The 16,924-nt window shown below is 40.7% G+C and overlaps 1 protein-coding gene across 1 annotated transcript in view; it reads right to left on the reverse strand.

The window, feature by feature from the left end:
* LOC149221693 (CDP-diacylglycerol--glycerol-3-phosphate 3-phosphatidyltransferase 1, chloroplastic-like) overlaps positions 1–16,924 on the reverse strand; it is a 220,106-nt gene that overhangs the window by 84,375 nt on the left and 118,807 nt on the right. Inside the window, 1 exon segment of the mRNA XM_089385191.1 lies at positions 4,412–4,497. Within this exon segment, the coding sequence (XP_089241317.1) occupies positions 4,412–4,497 (86 nt within the window).

A 16,924-nucleotide genomic window follows, 5' to 3' on the forward strand; every position in this document is an offset into this window, starting at 1 on the left:
CTTTTGGAGTCTTGGTTCATCTCCTTTATAACAGTTCAAACCTCATTCCCTTTTAGTACATACACTTCAGATCTGGGAGCTTTATTGACTATATAGCTGCTGGTTCAAGCAAGCAGCAGAGATCATCTTTGTCAGCAAAGAAATGGAAAGCTGATTAGGAGGAGAAATCTGTGCCTTTTATTTCTTCCATCGGTCATTTTCGGCTTTTGTGTGACTGATGCAAAGTTCAGAAATTTAATTTTCTGTCTTTAAATAAATTATGTTTTGGAGTTATTTAATGACAGCACATTAGGAGAGCAGTCACCTAAGCTTGAAAATTTTACACAATGCACAGTGCAGAGGGATACATGTCCACCATGTCCTGAGGGGTTACCAGTGACTACTGTCGCTAATGGTTGATACCGCCCTCCATCAGAAAACTTGGGGAAGAGGAGGCAAATCCATGGGGCATTGGCAAGGAACCAGCATCCACATTCTGAATACTTAAGTGCAGGACGGTGAGGGGAATCTATTCCCTTGGAAAAAATGAATGTGGATGCACACACAATTCAAATCAAAACTGAAAAAAGGATCCTTAGGGTGCCCAAAGGTCCATAACTAAGGTAAAACCATATTCCTCATTAATGGTGTATACTCTTACAAGCAAAACTCAGTTGGCAACTATAAATATCATACTGCAGAAGTCTAAAGTGATTGTAGGATGAAAGCTCCAGCTTAGAGATAACTGTTGGAAAACAATTCAACCAGCATTTCATTCAGTGGCTCCATACTTTAGTCTTAAAAGCCAAACAAGTTTTAACTGATTTGAAAATTAATACAAGCATCTTAACAACAAAAGCCAAGGACATTTTTAGTGATTTAGTTTAGCACAACGCAGAAGTGGTGTACAGAAGACGGTGGATTTTAGTAAAAAAGACTCAGCGTCAACCAATTTGAATTTCCATCCCGATTTCTAATCAGTGATAACGGCCAAGAAACAGTTGAAATGTTTGCAGAAAGTTATAATTTATTCTTTGCGTGCTGCGTCGGCGTAAGAAAAAAAATAACCGTGAAGAAATTTTCAGACTTTTCAGACTTCAACCCAAACAAAGGCACGCAAAAAATTATTGAACTGTTAGCGACATTGAACCGCATTTCCCCTACTTCATCATCGAGCATTGAATCTACTTCATTATAAGGGCTATTATACACTTGAAAACTTTCCGCATAAACTATCAAATTTTCGCCTCACTTATTAATGATACCTACAGTTTAAGGTAAATAGAAAGTATAAGTCGCATTTGTTAAGAAATTCTAGGTCGCATTTGTGACAAGAGCTGAAGATGAAATGGCAGAACAGGAGCTGAAGATCCCAGTCGTTTACTAACCCATTAAGTTTTACGCTGTAGCAGTCCGCTCCTCAACACGCAGCGCTGCGAACGATGGGTGCTGCTCGACCAGACAGAGGGCGGAGTTCTCAGTTCTGGAATGATAAATTGTTGACGGAAATCCAGTGAAACACGCTCATCAAAGACAGAAATCCAAACAGTGAAACACGCTCAGCAAACTTGCAAACGCTGTGTTGTTCATGGTGCAGGGTGCGTGCCTTTTTTATAACCTGGAACCAATCCACCATTTCCCGCCATTTTCCAAGGACCAAAACCGTAAACATTAATTAAGTTGTTAATTAAGTTATTAACCCCTTATTAAAGATTAAATTCAGATTTTAATTAATAAAAATGGTTCTTAATCCATTAACGCCCCCCCACGCCCCCTCTCGCCCCCCGTCGCCCCCCCACGCCCCCCCTCGTCCCCCCACGTCCCCTTTTTCGGAAACGACTCCTCAGGGAAGGGAAACGTTTCCCTGGCACGTCCCCCAGAGTTTCCTCCATTTTGGGAGCGTGGGGAAACGTCCCCTACTCGTCCCCAAGTCCCCGGAGCGCGAGGGAGCGAGGAAACTAGACCCCTAGGGGGGGGGGGGGCGAGTCCCCGTGGAACACTGATAATTACTTCTTCAGATGATTGGTTATGATTCCTTGCTTCTACTTCATCTACTTACATAAATTTCAAACCTGTCCCTTCTGAAATTGACCACGAGACTTCTTTCGGATCACCTAGGATAGCCTTTTCCTTAGTGGCGTTAGGACTCAGGAGAATTTCCTGGCTTATTTTATACTTCCCATACTTTTTTCTCTTTAGGGTCTGTGGATTCCTTCCAAAAGAGGCCTCTTTCATGGCACCATGAGCACCTGAAAGGAATATTCAAATGGTCTAGGGTTTTCACAAATTGCCCTTTCCCCCATCTAATTTCCAATTCATCTACAAACCCTTCTCTTAAAGCAATTTCAACCAATATTTCAATTACTCTTCTATCAATTTTTAAATGAAACCCATCTTCCAATCCTATAAATGTTCCAATTCCATTTATTATTTCTAAGAATTTTTCACTCAACATTTCCATTAGCAAGCCTAGGAGTTTAACCTAAATAGGCTACATATACATTGGTTCTTTCTTAGAGTGAAACCCTAGTTTCCATTTATGAATGTCCCAAAACATCGAGCCCAAATCTATTTCTTGTGTAATAGCTTTTCCATATCGAATTCCAAACAGAGATCAAAAGAAATCCAAAAACTTATTAGGGTGTGGTATTTGGGCATGTAGCCTAGGAAACCTAGCCAATCACTCCATCGGCCTCTTTATCCAACCTTTCAAAATCAATTTTCCAATGAATTGATTTGTAATGGCAATGCTCATTAGGGTTGTAATGTCATCTAGATCCACATCCTCTCCCATAACCAAACTAACCCTCTCCTTGCACCTCTTCAAACACTTCCTCTTATAGGGGCTCTTTCCTCGATTAGAGTTTTGCACTAGGTCATTAGCGCGTGAACCCATCAACTTCCATTGGCCAACTCTTCCCATGACAATTTTCCCAACCCTAGTCCAAGATTACCTTCAACTTCCTTTGTGTTACATTTCTTGCCTAGTTCTTCAAGATCTAGATATAGCAATGTGATATAGTGATATGATAGATCCATCACTTAATCTATCATGCCAGCCTTCCAAGTGGGGTAGCATTCATCGACTTCATAAAGCATTTGTACTAGCAAACTATAGGTCATTCCTTCATAATGGAAAGTACCTCCTCATTTACCAAGCCCTTACCCTCAGATTTAGACTAGACCTATTCTAGAATTAGAGGTTTCTCTATCCTGCAATCTTTGCTAAAGCCCTTAGAGTCTTTCCAAGCCTCTATTAGTTCATCCCTTCTCACGAAAATAGACCTTTGGAATGCCCATTCCTCTTGATCAATGAAATATACTAGGCCTTCTTCCATTGTGTCTCCTCATCTGACCCACACCTTATTCTCTTTAAATTATGTAGCTTCATACCTTTTATAACTTTTTGCAAATGAGGAAATCATTTCCTTTTTATATAACTCAGACAATGTGTATCTCACACATACCTAGTTCCATATGTGTATCTCATGCCTTGAAAAATACTAATACTTTTAACACCATCTAAAATTTCTCCTAACCTAAAATATTCTTACAGGCATCAATATTCATTCATCTAATTGTTATAGCTTCAACCCAACAAATAGAGCAAATCCCAAGATATCTATACCCCCAAACAATGTTGAAAAATGTAAGCATCTATCATCACTTTTATTCACCTTCCCCTAAGCATAGCCTGACCAACATTAATGGATAATGCAAAACATTGGACTCGATTCGAAATACAAGAAATAGGACTTGATACTACATTTTGACTGCTTGACCAATCTGAGTTATTAGCAACTTTGATATTTTAATATTTGTGAGTCTAAATGAATCAACATATTGATTATCCATGCATGAATGAACTATGTTGATTCATATTATCCTCTTAAATTATGTAGCATGTTCATAAAACATTTTAATTTCCCGTAACTCAATCAAATTGTATCTCATACATACCTTGTTCCATATAAGTATCTCATACCTTGAAACGTATTTATAAATTATATCCTTAACACCATCTGAAAACTCTCCTAACCTAAAATGTTCCTAGAAGTAACACTATTCAACCCATCTGGTTGCTACCTTCAACCCAATAAATAGAACAAATCCCAAGATATGTACAGTCCCAAAACTATTTTAAAAAGTGTGCACGTAACATCATTTTTACACACCTTCTCAAGGACATTAGATAACGTATTCTGGACCCTAGGCATAGCATAACACACATCAATTGATAAAGAAAAACAGCAATTTTAATTCCAAATTCGAGAGACGAAACCATAAGATGCCATGAAAAATACCAAAACAGGCTGCCTCATGCATCATGGAATTGATTTTGTCCTTCAAAAGGTCAAAATGAACTCTGTTTCACGAAGAGCTCAAAATACAAGTAAATATATAAAAAGGGAATACAAGAAAAATAACTTACTTCCCAACCCATAGAATCAGCTCTTTTATAGAATGCACCTCCCACAAGTGCACAATCTCTTGCCACAACCAAAGCAACAAGAGAAGCTGCAAATGTTATGCCAAGCATTAAGTATTAATAATCAATTTGGACAAATTTCAAATGATCCAAATAGTAATTGTACATACATAGAAACAATCGCAGTACCAAGACCACAGCCCGAATTAAAATTCCAGTTTGAAACATTTCAGCAACTTCAATAGAAACTAAAACAAGCATTGACCCAATGATTGCAATTAAGAGCCTAGCAAATAGAAAACTTTGAAAATCAATTAGTATTCTCATTCACTCGTTGGTAGAAAAATATGTTTCATTTACTCTTTAAAACATTTCGAAATATGACTAAAATTTGGCCAGCATTTCTAGCAATGACTGAAAACAAATATCCAATATTCGGCGTATTTTCCTGGGTTCCACATCCAAGGCATTCCCACACGAAGTAAACATAAAAAGATCGGTTTTTATTTGCAGTTTTAAATAAAATTCTTTTTCAGATGGAGTGGAAGTTCTTAACCAAAAAGACAAAAACTTAGCTCCAGTTCTAAACTGACTTTTGCTACAAAAAAATGTTCATGACTATTGTTGTTTTGTGATATTCCCACTTAGCAATATTGCTAATGGAAATATCAATCTTGCCCAATTTTGTCTTATTTCATGTTTGCACTCAGGAGATGTGGGTTCAGAGGTCCCACATGAATTTTGGGATTAAGTGGGGGCCCAAACATTAGGAAGGAAGGGAAATATTGCAGCTCTAGTGGAGTGTGGGGGCCACCCCATGGAGAATTACGGCCCACATGTGGAAGACACTCTCATTAGAGCGAAGTTGGTGGGGAAAGTCGAGCTGGGCCCACATGGGCATCTCGGAGGCTCTTTGATAAATAGAGCAAGACGCACTTATTTGGATCATTCATTCATCTATTCAGAAATTGTGTCTTTGACATAGCACACTTGAGTTGAAGCCAAGTCTACAGCGTTGTTCAGCACACGAGTGTCTCCGAACGAAGATCTAAACCCTTGCTTCGGTGGACTTCGAGTGCCAAACCCAAGGAGGGAGTCCTACCTATACCAGTTCATACCAGCAGCAAGGAGTGCGAGTTTGTGGAAAGGATTGGCAACAACAGCACAGGGACAATGCAGTTCTTTGAGAAGGCACGCTTGGACGTTGTGGAGTGAAGAGAGTTAGGGGCTTAAACTTGAGGTGGAGTCCGCGGAAGTGTTATGGGGGCTTTTCTAGCATTTTGGCGAAGCAACAAACGCGGCATTTGCTTCAGGTTACGTCCTCTGCTTGTGGAGGAGGGCCAAGCATTTGGGGGTCAAATTTGGAGCATCAAAACTTGGACACCCTTTCTGGGTTTATTGAGGAGAGGCCAAGATTAATTTGGCAGAATTATCTGGGCAGATTTGAGGGGTCAAACAGGGGCCCCAACTCAACTAGTAGATAGGGGAAAATTGGGACGAAATTCCAAGGTCAACATTCGGCCAATTCCTTCGTGGTTTTTTGTGGGTTATTGGTGGAGAGCCCGGGGTTAATTTCCCATAGTTTTCTGAGCATCCGAGGAGGCCCTAGTAGCAGTTCTTTGCAACCAACTGCATATTTTCTGGGTAGTTTTAGCGCAGAGATAGGAGAGAGCAACAACAGATTTGAGAGGGATTTCTTATTGTTCATTTGGGTTTAGCTAGCTTGCCTTGAGCAAGCCTGGGTGCACTCTTTCCAGCACCTCATTGTACCCTCTTCTTATTATAATAAAATGGCTCGACAGTGCAGTTTTTGTCTTTAGAATGGTGTTCTGATGTTTAAGTAATTTTCTGTGTGTTTTTGGCTATGTTTGCTTTGTCTATCATTGTAAATTTCCATTAGGAATATTTTAGAGGTATCAGAGGATGATTTTGGCCAGTTGTGGGTCTAAATCACACAAATGCTCAAGTATTATTGGGGACTAGAATTCCAGAGGCTAAAACACAAGTCCCACATTATTCTCCAGATTGAACTTATGCCCAAAAAATGTCTCAGCAGGAGAAATTCGAAAATGTTACTAGGAGCATCGAGAGATTAGTGGGGTTTCTCGAAGGATGGTTGTTAGCAAAGGTAGAGAAGAAACAGTGGTTGTCAACCCGCAAATGAAGGAAATAAGAGGAGCATGGTTGTTGAACGAAACACTAGTAACAATACTGCAGAGATGAAGACGGGTGGCGAAGGTAGTGAGGAGATGAGAGAGAACATACCCCTAGAGGAGGGAGTTCATCTAGATGTGTTCCAACCGGCTGAGCATGAGGCTAATGGCACGCAGGATTAGCATGAGGATACACCTAGTGTGACGCAAGAGTCACCCCTGTTGGAGCTTCCTTTGGTAGCCCCAATAGACAGATTGGAGGAGGCAGTTTAGCACACATCCATTTATGAGGTATCCATTGATGAGCCATCTTGGTCTATGACAGAGCTTCAGAAAAACAGCCACCTACAACTAACTGATGAGCATGCATTGCATGTTAGGTTGTCTATGGAGGAGAAGTTGGAGACTCGTGTCGAGCCCATGATGGAGGAGGATGTGCAGCCATCCTTTGGGCTAACCATTGATGAGGGGCAACATAGAGACCATACGCGGGGATTCCATCACAGTTCGCTTCAGAGGCACACTGACAAGATCTATAGCGTTATCATCCTACCCCTATGCATTGGAATGAGAGAGGTGGAGTTGACTAGACATACCAGAGGGGATGACCAAGTTAGCAACATTATTGGGTCACCTTTTCCCATTGGAGAGGGAAACGGAGCTACCTCATCAGATCTCATGGGTTGACCTGGATAGCGAGATGAGACAATTGGAGTTGCACAAGGTGCAACATCTGCATGTCAGGGTTGTTCTATGTGTGGGAGTTCCTGCATTCAATCCCTCTCTTAGGGTTGGATGGCGAGAGAATCTAAGTTGGTACCTGGTGGAGTGGACTGGACTCATGGAGATGGTCATAGCTTGGAGTAAAGCTCAGTGAGAACTCTTAGACACCGAGGGCACTAGAGGCCCAGGTTGGCATTGGGATCCAGGTGGAGCTCCCTATCCGATATCAAACATACGGGATGGCTATGGCATTGATGAGGTAGTCGACCCAGTGACTGAGCACATAGATTCCCTAGGGGAATTCTAGTCATCATTAGCAGATAGTCGGTTTGTGTGCAGGCTCCATGGATTGTATTGGCATGTTGGTTATGCATGGGGTCGCAAGATGATTAGCATTCTCTGGCAGGACCTAGTGGGAGGAGGTGGCATGGGTAGGCCACCGGACCAGGCATTGTATGGAGACCATGTTCTCCCATTAAGGTATTGGAAACAGGAGTCAACGAGGATCGACACAGCAAAGATATCCCCTCTAGCAGGTGTGGAGTTAGGCCGCTCAGGATTACCAAGGCAAATAAGGAGGTGTAGATCACTTCGTGGCAAGTGTACTAACAGCGTGGTGGTTGCATGGGCACATGTGGCATTCCCTATGGTACATGGGGGCATGGCATTGAGCGTTGGTATCCAAGGGAGCATGGAGTTGTGCCACGGAGTTCATTGTTATGCAGAGGTGTGTAGGGGTACGTACTTATGTGCAGACGAGCAAGATGATGCACAACATGTTGTCAGAGTGTTGTCGCCATAGAGATATCCTGACGAGGGCATCAGGCACACCATTGGGTTTGGCACAACTCAAATTTGGAGAATAGTTGATCACAGGGCCGATCATGAACTTCCATTTATCACTCTCCAGTATTGCACACTGACACAAGGGATTTGGATATCATCTCTTGATGCTCTCATCATGAGCAACAGGACCCATGAGGTTCATCTGAGGCAGTTGGATGGGATACAGTGCATTGGGAGAGAGGCTTTCAAGTTGTGGCATATGGTCAGGACTCAGGACGTGATTTGGTGGATGCAGGCTTGGGGATAGTCCAATCTCCTGCAGAGGTAGCACTTGCACCACCCTTGAGCCCACACTCAAGGTGATACATGATTCCCTTTTGGTGAGACATTCTGAGGTGTCTCTGGAGCATTTATAGCAGTAGCTGGACCTTGCTTACAAGCAGATGTTTAGACTCTGGGCAGTATTGGGAGCACTTTTAGCAGGTAGGACGACAGATCCCATTGTGTGGTATGGCCGGCACAGGGTTGTGTCGCATGCACCAGATTGGTTCGTGGTGTATGCAGTTCATATATTGATTGCACGTAGGGACCTAAGACGCGGTACAAGTTGGTTCCATCAGTTGTCATGAGTATGCCACAGTGGTTCTAGCTATGGGATTTAGGGGTTTGGTTGGTCGATTGGACACTCTGCTTCGTTGTGAGTGGGATCAGGACAAGTGATGACCTAGCTCACCCTTGGTTTGACATGTGGCAGAGCGTTGAGGCCTTGATCGCATGGCAAGGTTGGTTTTCCTTGTTATCACTACGGATCAAGGTGAGTGTTGGATGGGTAGTAGGCGACATCATGGAGGTGCTTGGTCCAAATGCATTGGGACTCCATAGATGTTAAGTCGTCAGGTCCCAGGAAAGGTGGATACAACTTGAGCACGAGGGACAGACTGTCATGATCAGAGTTGCGCAGCGACAGCATAGTGGCACCCTTTTTAGACTAGCGTGGGATCCGGGCATCATAGGACTTGGCAGTACAACTACCCTTGGGGATGAGCTGATTTCTACAGGGGAAGATCATTCAGATCTTCCATTGGGCTTTGGTGACTCGTTGATGGCATGCGGGACTTCATTAGCATGGCAGGTGGGTCAATAGGATGATATCAGGAGAAGCCCACGTGAGCGAGATGTTATCTCTACAGGGATTCGGTGGTATCTTCGAGAGTATACTCCTGGAGTGCATGAGATGGCCTATATGGTAGGACAGCTTCACGAGGAGTTGGCTATAGTGTCACATTATCATGATCCCCTACTCATATAAGTTGCACTAAAATGGATACGGAAACGGGGTTTGAAACGGATATAGCAAATTTTCAAAAAATATGGATATGATACGGCAAGGAAACGGCATATATCTATATATATATATATATATATATATATATATATATGACAAAATAAAACTTTCATATGGCCATTCATATTTTAGAATCAAAATTCTGTATTTAAAAATACATAATCATCATCATGAAATCCACAAACAAATCATCATCATCAATTCAACATAAACATTGTCATCATCAATAGTGATTATCATAACATTCAACATATCATCAAGTTTTTGTTTCCGATTTCAATAATCAACATCATCACTAAAATTAATAATGTTATATGCACACTACATAGTGCAAATTACAAAATGAACTATGACTGGCAGTCTACTATCATATGACATATTATGGCATTCAATGTTCATTGTTCAAAAGTTTAAAACATCATCATAAATTACATTTACACATCATCAAATATGTCTTCAGCGATGTAATTAAGATCCACATCATCATTTGGATCATCTCCATGAGTGGGAGCATTGTTGCCATGTCCACTTGAAGACGCAATTATTGGTGCCTCCTCGTCAAACAAAGTCATATGACACATGGCGTTCAACGTCTATCCAAGTCAGGAAACTCTAGAAACGAATCTAAAACCCTTAAAAAAGCCCGAAACGTTTCAGAAGTAGGATTTCATGTTTCCAAAAGAATGGAAACATTTCATAAATATGATCTTATGTTTCCAAAAAATTGAAACGTTTCTTTGTCGGTTCCATGGCATTTCTGTTTACGAAACGCCGAACGACGTTTCTGGGGTTTTGGAGGGACGTTTCCGGTAACTTAGCTACTCATTGATGGTATACAGGGGACTTATGATACTTATACCAGGCAGGATAGTGAGTGCAGCGAGGGGAGCTCCAATTGGGACAAGATGGTCTGGGATCCTAGTATTGAGGGATTCTTTCATGTCAGGACAGTGCAGAGCTCAGGGATGAATCAGTGGCGCATCTAGGACCCTGGCACATTTTTGCAGTGACAATGGGGAGCAACAACTAGAGAACATTGTTCGGTAATTTCTTGAGGACAAGCAACGTTTTGGCGGAGAGGGCTGTGATATTCCCACTTATCAATCTTACCCAGTTTTTCCTTATTTCATGTTTCCACTTAGGAGATGTGGGTTCAGAGGTCCCACATGAATTTTGGGATTAAGTGAGGGCCCAAACATTAGGAAGGAAGGGAAATATTGCGGCTCTAGTGGAGCGTGGGGGCCACCCCATGGAGAATTACGGCCCACATGTGGAAGACACTCTCATTGGAGCGAAGTTGGTGGGGAAAGTCGAGTTGGGCCCACATGGGCATCTTGGAGGTTATTTGATAAATAGAGCAAGAGGCACTCGATTTGGGCCATTCATTCATCTATTCAGAAATTGTGTCTTTGACATAGCTCGCTTGAGCTGAAACCAAGTCTGCAGTGTTGTTCAGCACACGAGTGTCTCCGAGCAGATATCTCAACCCTTGCTTCAGTGGACTTCGAGTGTCAGCCCAAGGAGGGAGTCGTAGCTATACCAGTTCGTACCAACAACGGGGAGTGCGAGTTTGTGGAGAGGATTGGCAGTAACAGCACAGGGACTGCGCAGTTCTTAGAGGATGCACGCTTGGAGGTTGTGGAGTGAAGAGAGTTCGGGGTTGAAACTTGAGGTGGAGTCTGGGGAAGTGTTATGGGTGCTTTTCAAGCATTTTGGCTAAGCAACAAACGCAGCATTTGCTTCAGGTTACTTCTTCTGCTTGTGGAGGGGGCAAGCATTTGGGGGTCAATTTTGGAGCGTCAAAACTAGGACAAACCCTTTCTCGGTTTTTCTCGGTTTATTGAGGAGAGGCCAAGATTAATTTGGAAAAAAAATCTGGGCAGATTTGAGGGGTCAAACAGGGTCCCCAACTCAGCGAATAGCTAGAGGAGCTAGGGGAAAATTGTGCCGAAATTCCAAGGTCAACATTTGGCCAATTCCTTCGTGTGCTTTTGTGAGTTATTGGTGGACAGCCCGGGTTAATTCCCAGAATTTTCTGAACATCCGAGAAGGCCCTAGTAGCAGTTCTTTGCAACCAGCAGCATATTTTCTAGGTAGTTTCAACGCAGAGCCAGGAGAGAGCAACAACAAATTTGTGAGGGATTTCTTATTGTTCATTTGGGTTTAGCTAGCTTGCCTTGAGCAAGCCCAGGTGCACTCTTTCCAACACCTCATTGTACCCTCTCCTTATTATACTAAAATGGCTCAACAACGCAATTTTTGGCTTTAAAATGGTGTTCTAATGTTTGAGTAATTTTCTGTGTGTTTTTGGCTATGTTTGCTTTGTCTGTCGTTGTAAATTACCATTAGAAATATTACATGTTTTTCTCTATATATATTTTCTTTTTTGAGACACTCCCCCAAACATTTCTTTTCATTTTTCAGCAATTCAACATTTCATACTTAACCATATAACCTTTCAAACAACATAGTAAAAGAGACATAATGGCCTCTACGAATTGAGGACGAATGGGACGACGTAGCCTATCAATCCTCGTAGGCTATAGTCCTCCAAGAAGGGGAAAAACCCCAAAAATTTTCCACTATTTGGCAAGTTTTGGGGCAATTGGGCAAAGAAACCCAAAATTGGGGCTTGGACTAAAGATTACCCAATCCTTTTAAAAGAAAAGCCCCTCTAGGAAATCTATGAATATGAGACGGATGAAATAATTTTGGATCATCAAGTGTGGATCAAATCATTTGTTCTTGAGCATTAGGATTTTTTAGACCCCTTCTCTCTCATGACAATTTCGGTGGTGACAGAGTCCACCCCAGTTGACATCCTTTTATAATTCCTCTTTGTTCTTGGCAAAGTTTTTGTCTGAGGCAATGAATACCTGGGAGATTAATCTATGTTTTGGCACAGTGATAACTCTGGGAAGGCAGCGAGCTCTGTTATGCCACAAAGTGATCTTTAAGATAGCAAAATTCTCATTGTTCTGACCACGGGACCTATCCACTTCAAACGGCAAGGTCTTTACTGACTTGATTCTGGTTCTGGTTATAGGCAATCGTTTTGCAAGATAGCAAAAGGGGTAAGAATTTTGTAACAGTTTAGTGGGCGTTTTCTTTCTAGAACGAAGTCCAGATAAAAAGAAACCCTTGTGAGGCATCTGGAAGCTAATTTATTGACCCCCGCATGTGCAATAGCAATAAATGTCCCGTCTAAGGTGTGGATTACCCTGAAAAAGTTTGTGGGCTTCTAGCTTAGGGTTTCTAAGGGAGTCGAGGTTAGTTTTAAGCTCAGATTTGAAACAAGAGTTGGATGCAGGCATGAATCAAACACGATTTGAAGGAACAGAAGTTTTCGTGTGACTTGAAGGAGAGTTGCACCATCAGAAAACCCTCACGGAGCACTGAATTGGAACAAAGATTGTGTTTGCTAAACAGATGGAAGTCATGACCTGTAGTATCTAGTATAGCGAATAATTTTATATCCAGAATAACCTGAATTAAACTTCCAGTTTATATTTTGGTTTGGTAGCAGTTAGGGCCTTTGATCTTGTAGTTGAACTGTTTGAAGTTGGAATCTGTATTGAATGTATGATTCTATTTTGGAATATATATATATATATATATTCCAAAATAGAATCACAAGGTGTTGCCGATAGTGATCAACCCATAAATTGAAGATTCACTCATAATTAACCCATTCATGTCAAATCAGAGAAAGACCCAGTTGAGATTGGAGTTTGGGGACAGTGTACTATCAGTTGAAAAAATCATCTAAATTAAACAAATGGTGCATGCAGTCAGAAAAGGGCCTAAAATAAATCATTCCTTAATTAGAAAACTCACTAATTTTAACCATTTGAATTGCCTTTAAAAGAAGGAATGAAGGCACAAGTTTAATCATTGTTATGGTGAGCAAGAGTTGGTGAGACCAAGCAATAGGAAGCACAAGTTTGTGCATGGATCTTGTGAGAGCAAGTAAGTAGGAGCTTGGAAGGCTAGGAATTTGGCTAAGTATTGGCCAAAGGCAGTTAGTCAGTGAAAGGACATAAAATACTTGTGCAGGTTGAGCAGAGCATATTGTATTCATCCAAGGCTTGCATGGGAAGCAATAAGATAGATAGAGATAGTGCAGAGGTTGCTCGGGCTTGAGCAAAGCGTTGTAATCTTCTCATATTCTTTGACTAATGCAATATATAGATAGCAGGGGTTTTTAGTTGTGACTTTCCCGAGAAAATCATTGTGTTATGTGTGACTGAATTCTTTCTCTTGTATGCTTCATGATTTCATCGATCGATTATTGTTTCCGCTGATGAGTAGAGTAGATTCATGTCAATTGTTTTAGCATATTACAATCTATAGTTCGAATCTACAAGGCATTTCTACATGGTATCAGAGCTAGATTTGTAGAAATTTCTACATGGTATCAAAGCTAGATTTGTAGAAATCTCTACAAGTTGCAGACCTGAAAAGGAGTCAAAATTTTAACAAGAAAATGATCATTCTTGAAGGCCGAATTTACAAGAAGAGTCCAATCAAAGCAAAGGAGAGAAGCCTCCTAATCAACTCATACGTACGAAGGAACAACCACTACAAGAGGCCAAGAATTGCAAGTCGAAGTCCCAGTCAAAGTTGCAGGTCCGAGGTTCTGGGTCAATGAAGAAATTACAGTTGCATCAAGGTACAGTCAAGCCAAAATTGCAGAAAGATAGTCGATGTGTTGGAAGGTCAAATTCAAAGATAAGTAAAGAGCAACACAATTGGTGTGACAAAAGAGGCAAAGGTTAACTTGGTCTTGGAGGAGTCTTGGTCAAGGGTCTAGGTCTTGGAATTCATCAATTGAAGATTCTATAAGAAGAAGAATTTGTGTGGGTTTTCCTTTGAGATTGGAGAGGTTTTGGCCCTGGATGATCACCTATATCTTGTGTCCTTTGTCTCATTGTTCTTTATGATTTGATAGTTGTTTGATGAAAGAAAACACTAATAATAACAAAACAAAAGAAGATGTTATTCAAGTAAAGCAAAAATACATCACAAACAACTGTCATGTGAGAGAAATCACCTACACTTATTGCCCCTAGATTTCTCAACATGGTATCAGAGCTAAGGTGTCAAGTCAAGGAAGGGCAGCTCAATAAAGGACACTCAAGGACCGAAGTTCTAGAAGATTATCAAGGGTATTAATCATCAAGAAGATCCTCTATTCTCCAAGGCATTTCAAAGACAAGGATTACATTATCATCTTGAATGAAGACAATAAAAGAAGGTTTCAAAACTCTAATTTCTCCACTTGAAGCATTCTTGGAAACTTCGCTCAATTATCAACTCAAAGAAGGAGACCTCAAAAAGACCTCAAATAAAAGAAATATGCAAATCAAAGCATATTGAAGTCTACTCGTCCAAGAAAAGCAAGAAGAAAATTGTTGTCATCATCATCAAGGCTTCAAGGTTTGATCAAGTTTTGGATTCTCAAGCTCTAACCTCAAAACAATGAAGAAATACACTAAACTATATCACTCTCTCAAGAAGTGGAAGGCCTAATTTAAACATTCAAAAGCAATCAGAGTCCTTTGACAATAAAAGCGCACATCTAGGCCTTTAAGAAATGGGTTGTTTATATCACCTTAAGAAGCAGAAACCTCAGATCTGATTTTCTGGGCATCCTCAAAGAAAAATCTAACTCCTCAAGAAGATCATTGAAAGTCACTAATTGCATATCCCGAATTCATGGAGAATCAAATCTTTGTAATACTAAGAAGTTAAGCATCAATCATATAGTCATGCTTGTAAGTTGTAGCACAATCAGTTATTCAAAAGGACTGATAAACATCTATATATTTTTAGTAAAGCAGTCAATTTAAGGATAAGTGCAACAAAAAGGATCCCCGTTATGAAGTTATGTTGCACGGAAGACCTATAGCCATCAAGGTAGCAGAAAGGAGCTACAATCATTCCATGTCTTAAAGAAACTCGTGAAGAAGCAGGTCCCATCAAGAGAGCAATAAAAGAAACTCTGAAAGATAGCAAAAAGGACAACATAGATACCTTTGTGAAGAAAACATGGCATCACAGGTAGGTATCCATGAGGTATGTATGATATTTTTCTTATTGTTAAGGGTCTATCATAAAATGTTATAGGGTTGAAGTTATGACTCTAAGGTTTGTGTTGATGGCTCATAAGAAACCCGAATCTTAAAGTAATTGTTCCCTATGATTTAGGGTTTGTTAGGATTCTAGGGCATGGGAGAAACCCTAGTGTGACGTAATATGATTTAGGGTTTGAACCTAAGAAACCCTAGAATGACCTCTTGGTTGCATAGAAACCCTAGAAGGATAACTTGACATCATGTTTTGGTATCGTATTTTTTGCTTGGGGTACTTGTTAATTAGTATTGCAGGCACAAGAAGTAAAAGATGGATAGGTTGATCCGTTGAGAAGCGTGATGGAAGAAAGGAACAATATGGACCCTAAGACATTATTCGTGATGTAGATAGCAAGGAAAAGTAGAAGATGAAAGACCGCTGCCATGGTTAAAGAATGATAGGATGCATCTTAGGCATCATAATAAGCATATTATTGAAGCAAGAGCTCATGTCATAGCTGAAGTAAAAGTCTATATACTTGTAGCAGCCATCATAGGAAAAAGTAGCTCTTAGTAACCTCATTAGAAGCATAAGTAGCACTTACAGAAGAAGGAAGTCATCTAGTATAGATCTCGTCATACATCATTGGAGAAGGGCATTTGCAAGGCAAGGATATTCAAGATTCTCCATGGGAATCTTCATTAGAAAGTTCATCTCTTGGAAGAAGCAAGTGTCTCGCTAAGAATACCACCTTGGATGGGATTCACGATTTGGATGAATGATGGTATGATGACAAAGGAATACAGCATGTTGAGATGGTTGAAATTCTCTCAATCAAGGAAAGGAAGTTGTTGGAGGAAGTCTAGATGACAAAGAGAAGGAAAGAGGTATGTATGCATAAGTTTGATAAGTTAGGTCATGTCATCTTATAGTTGCAGATAACAACAATAGATACTCTACCTCATGAGTATGATCAAAGGAAAGGGTTCTCTTCTAGAAATGCATGAAAGCACGGTTCACATATTGATTAGATGAAATCAACATAATATGTCCTCATATGGAATATGAGGTGGTTGACAAAAATCAAGGAACTATGGATGGAATGTTCCTAGGAAACAATATGTGAACAACAAAGAGATCATGAGAAATGCAACTATGATCACATAAGAAACAATCAACATCCGCTAACTGGGAAAATTGATCATGGCATCTCCATGGAAAAAGGTATGAAGGCTCTGATGAAGTCTGGAAAGAAAAAGACCCTTGACAAAAATATTTTGGAGATGTGTCAATACGTATGCAATATGTTGATGTTTCTACAAGCAGGTTGTCATCATGAAAGGGCCATCACAAAAGGTAATTTTGATTTGATGTTCATTTTTTCTGGATAGGTTGATACAGGACAACCAAATGAGAGTTGTGGAAGTCACCCAC

Source organism: Pinus tabuliformis, chromosome Q (assembly GCF_031772625.1).
Source record: "Pinus tabuliformis cultivar Carrire ecotype Pingquan chromosome Q, CPIR1, whole genome shotgun sequence".
Classification (NCBI taxonomy): Eukaryota; Viridiplantae; Streptophyta; class Pinopsida; order Pinales; family Pinaceae; genus Pinus; species Pinus tabuliformis.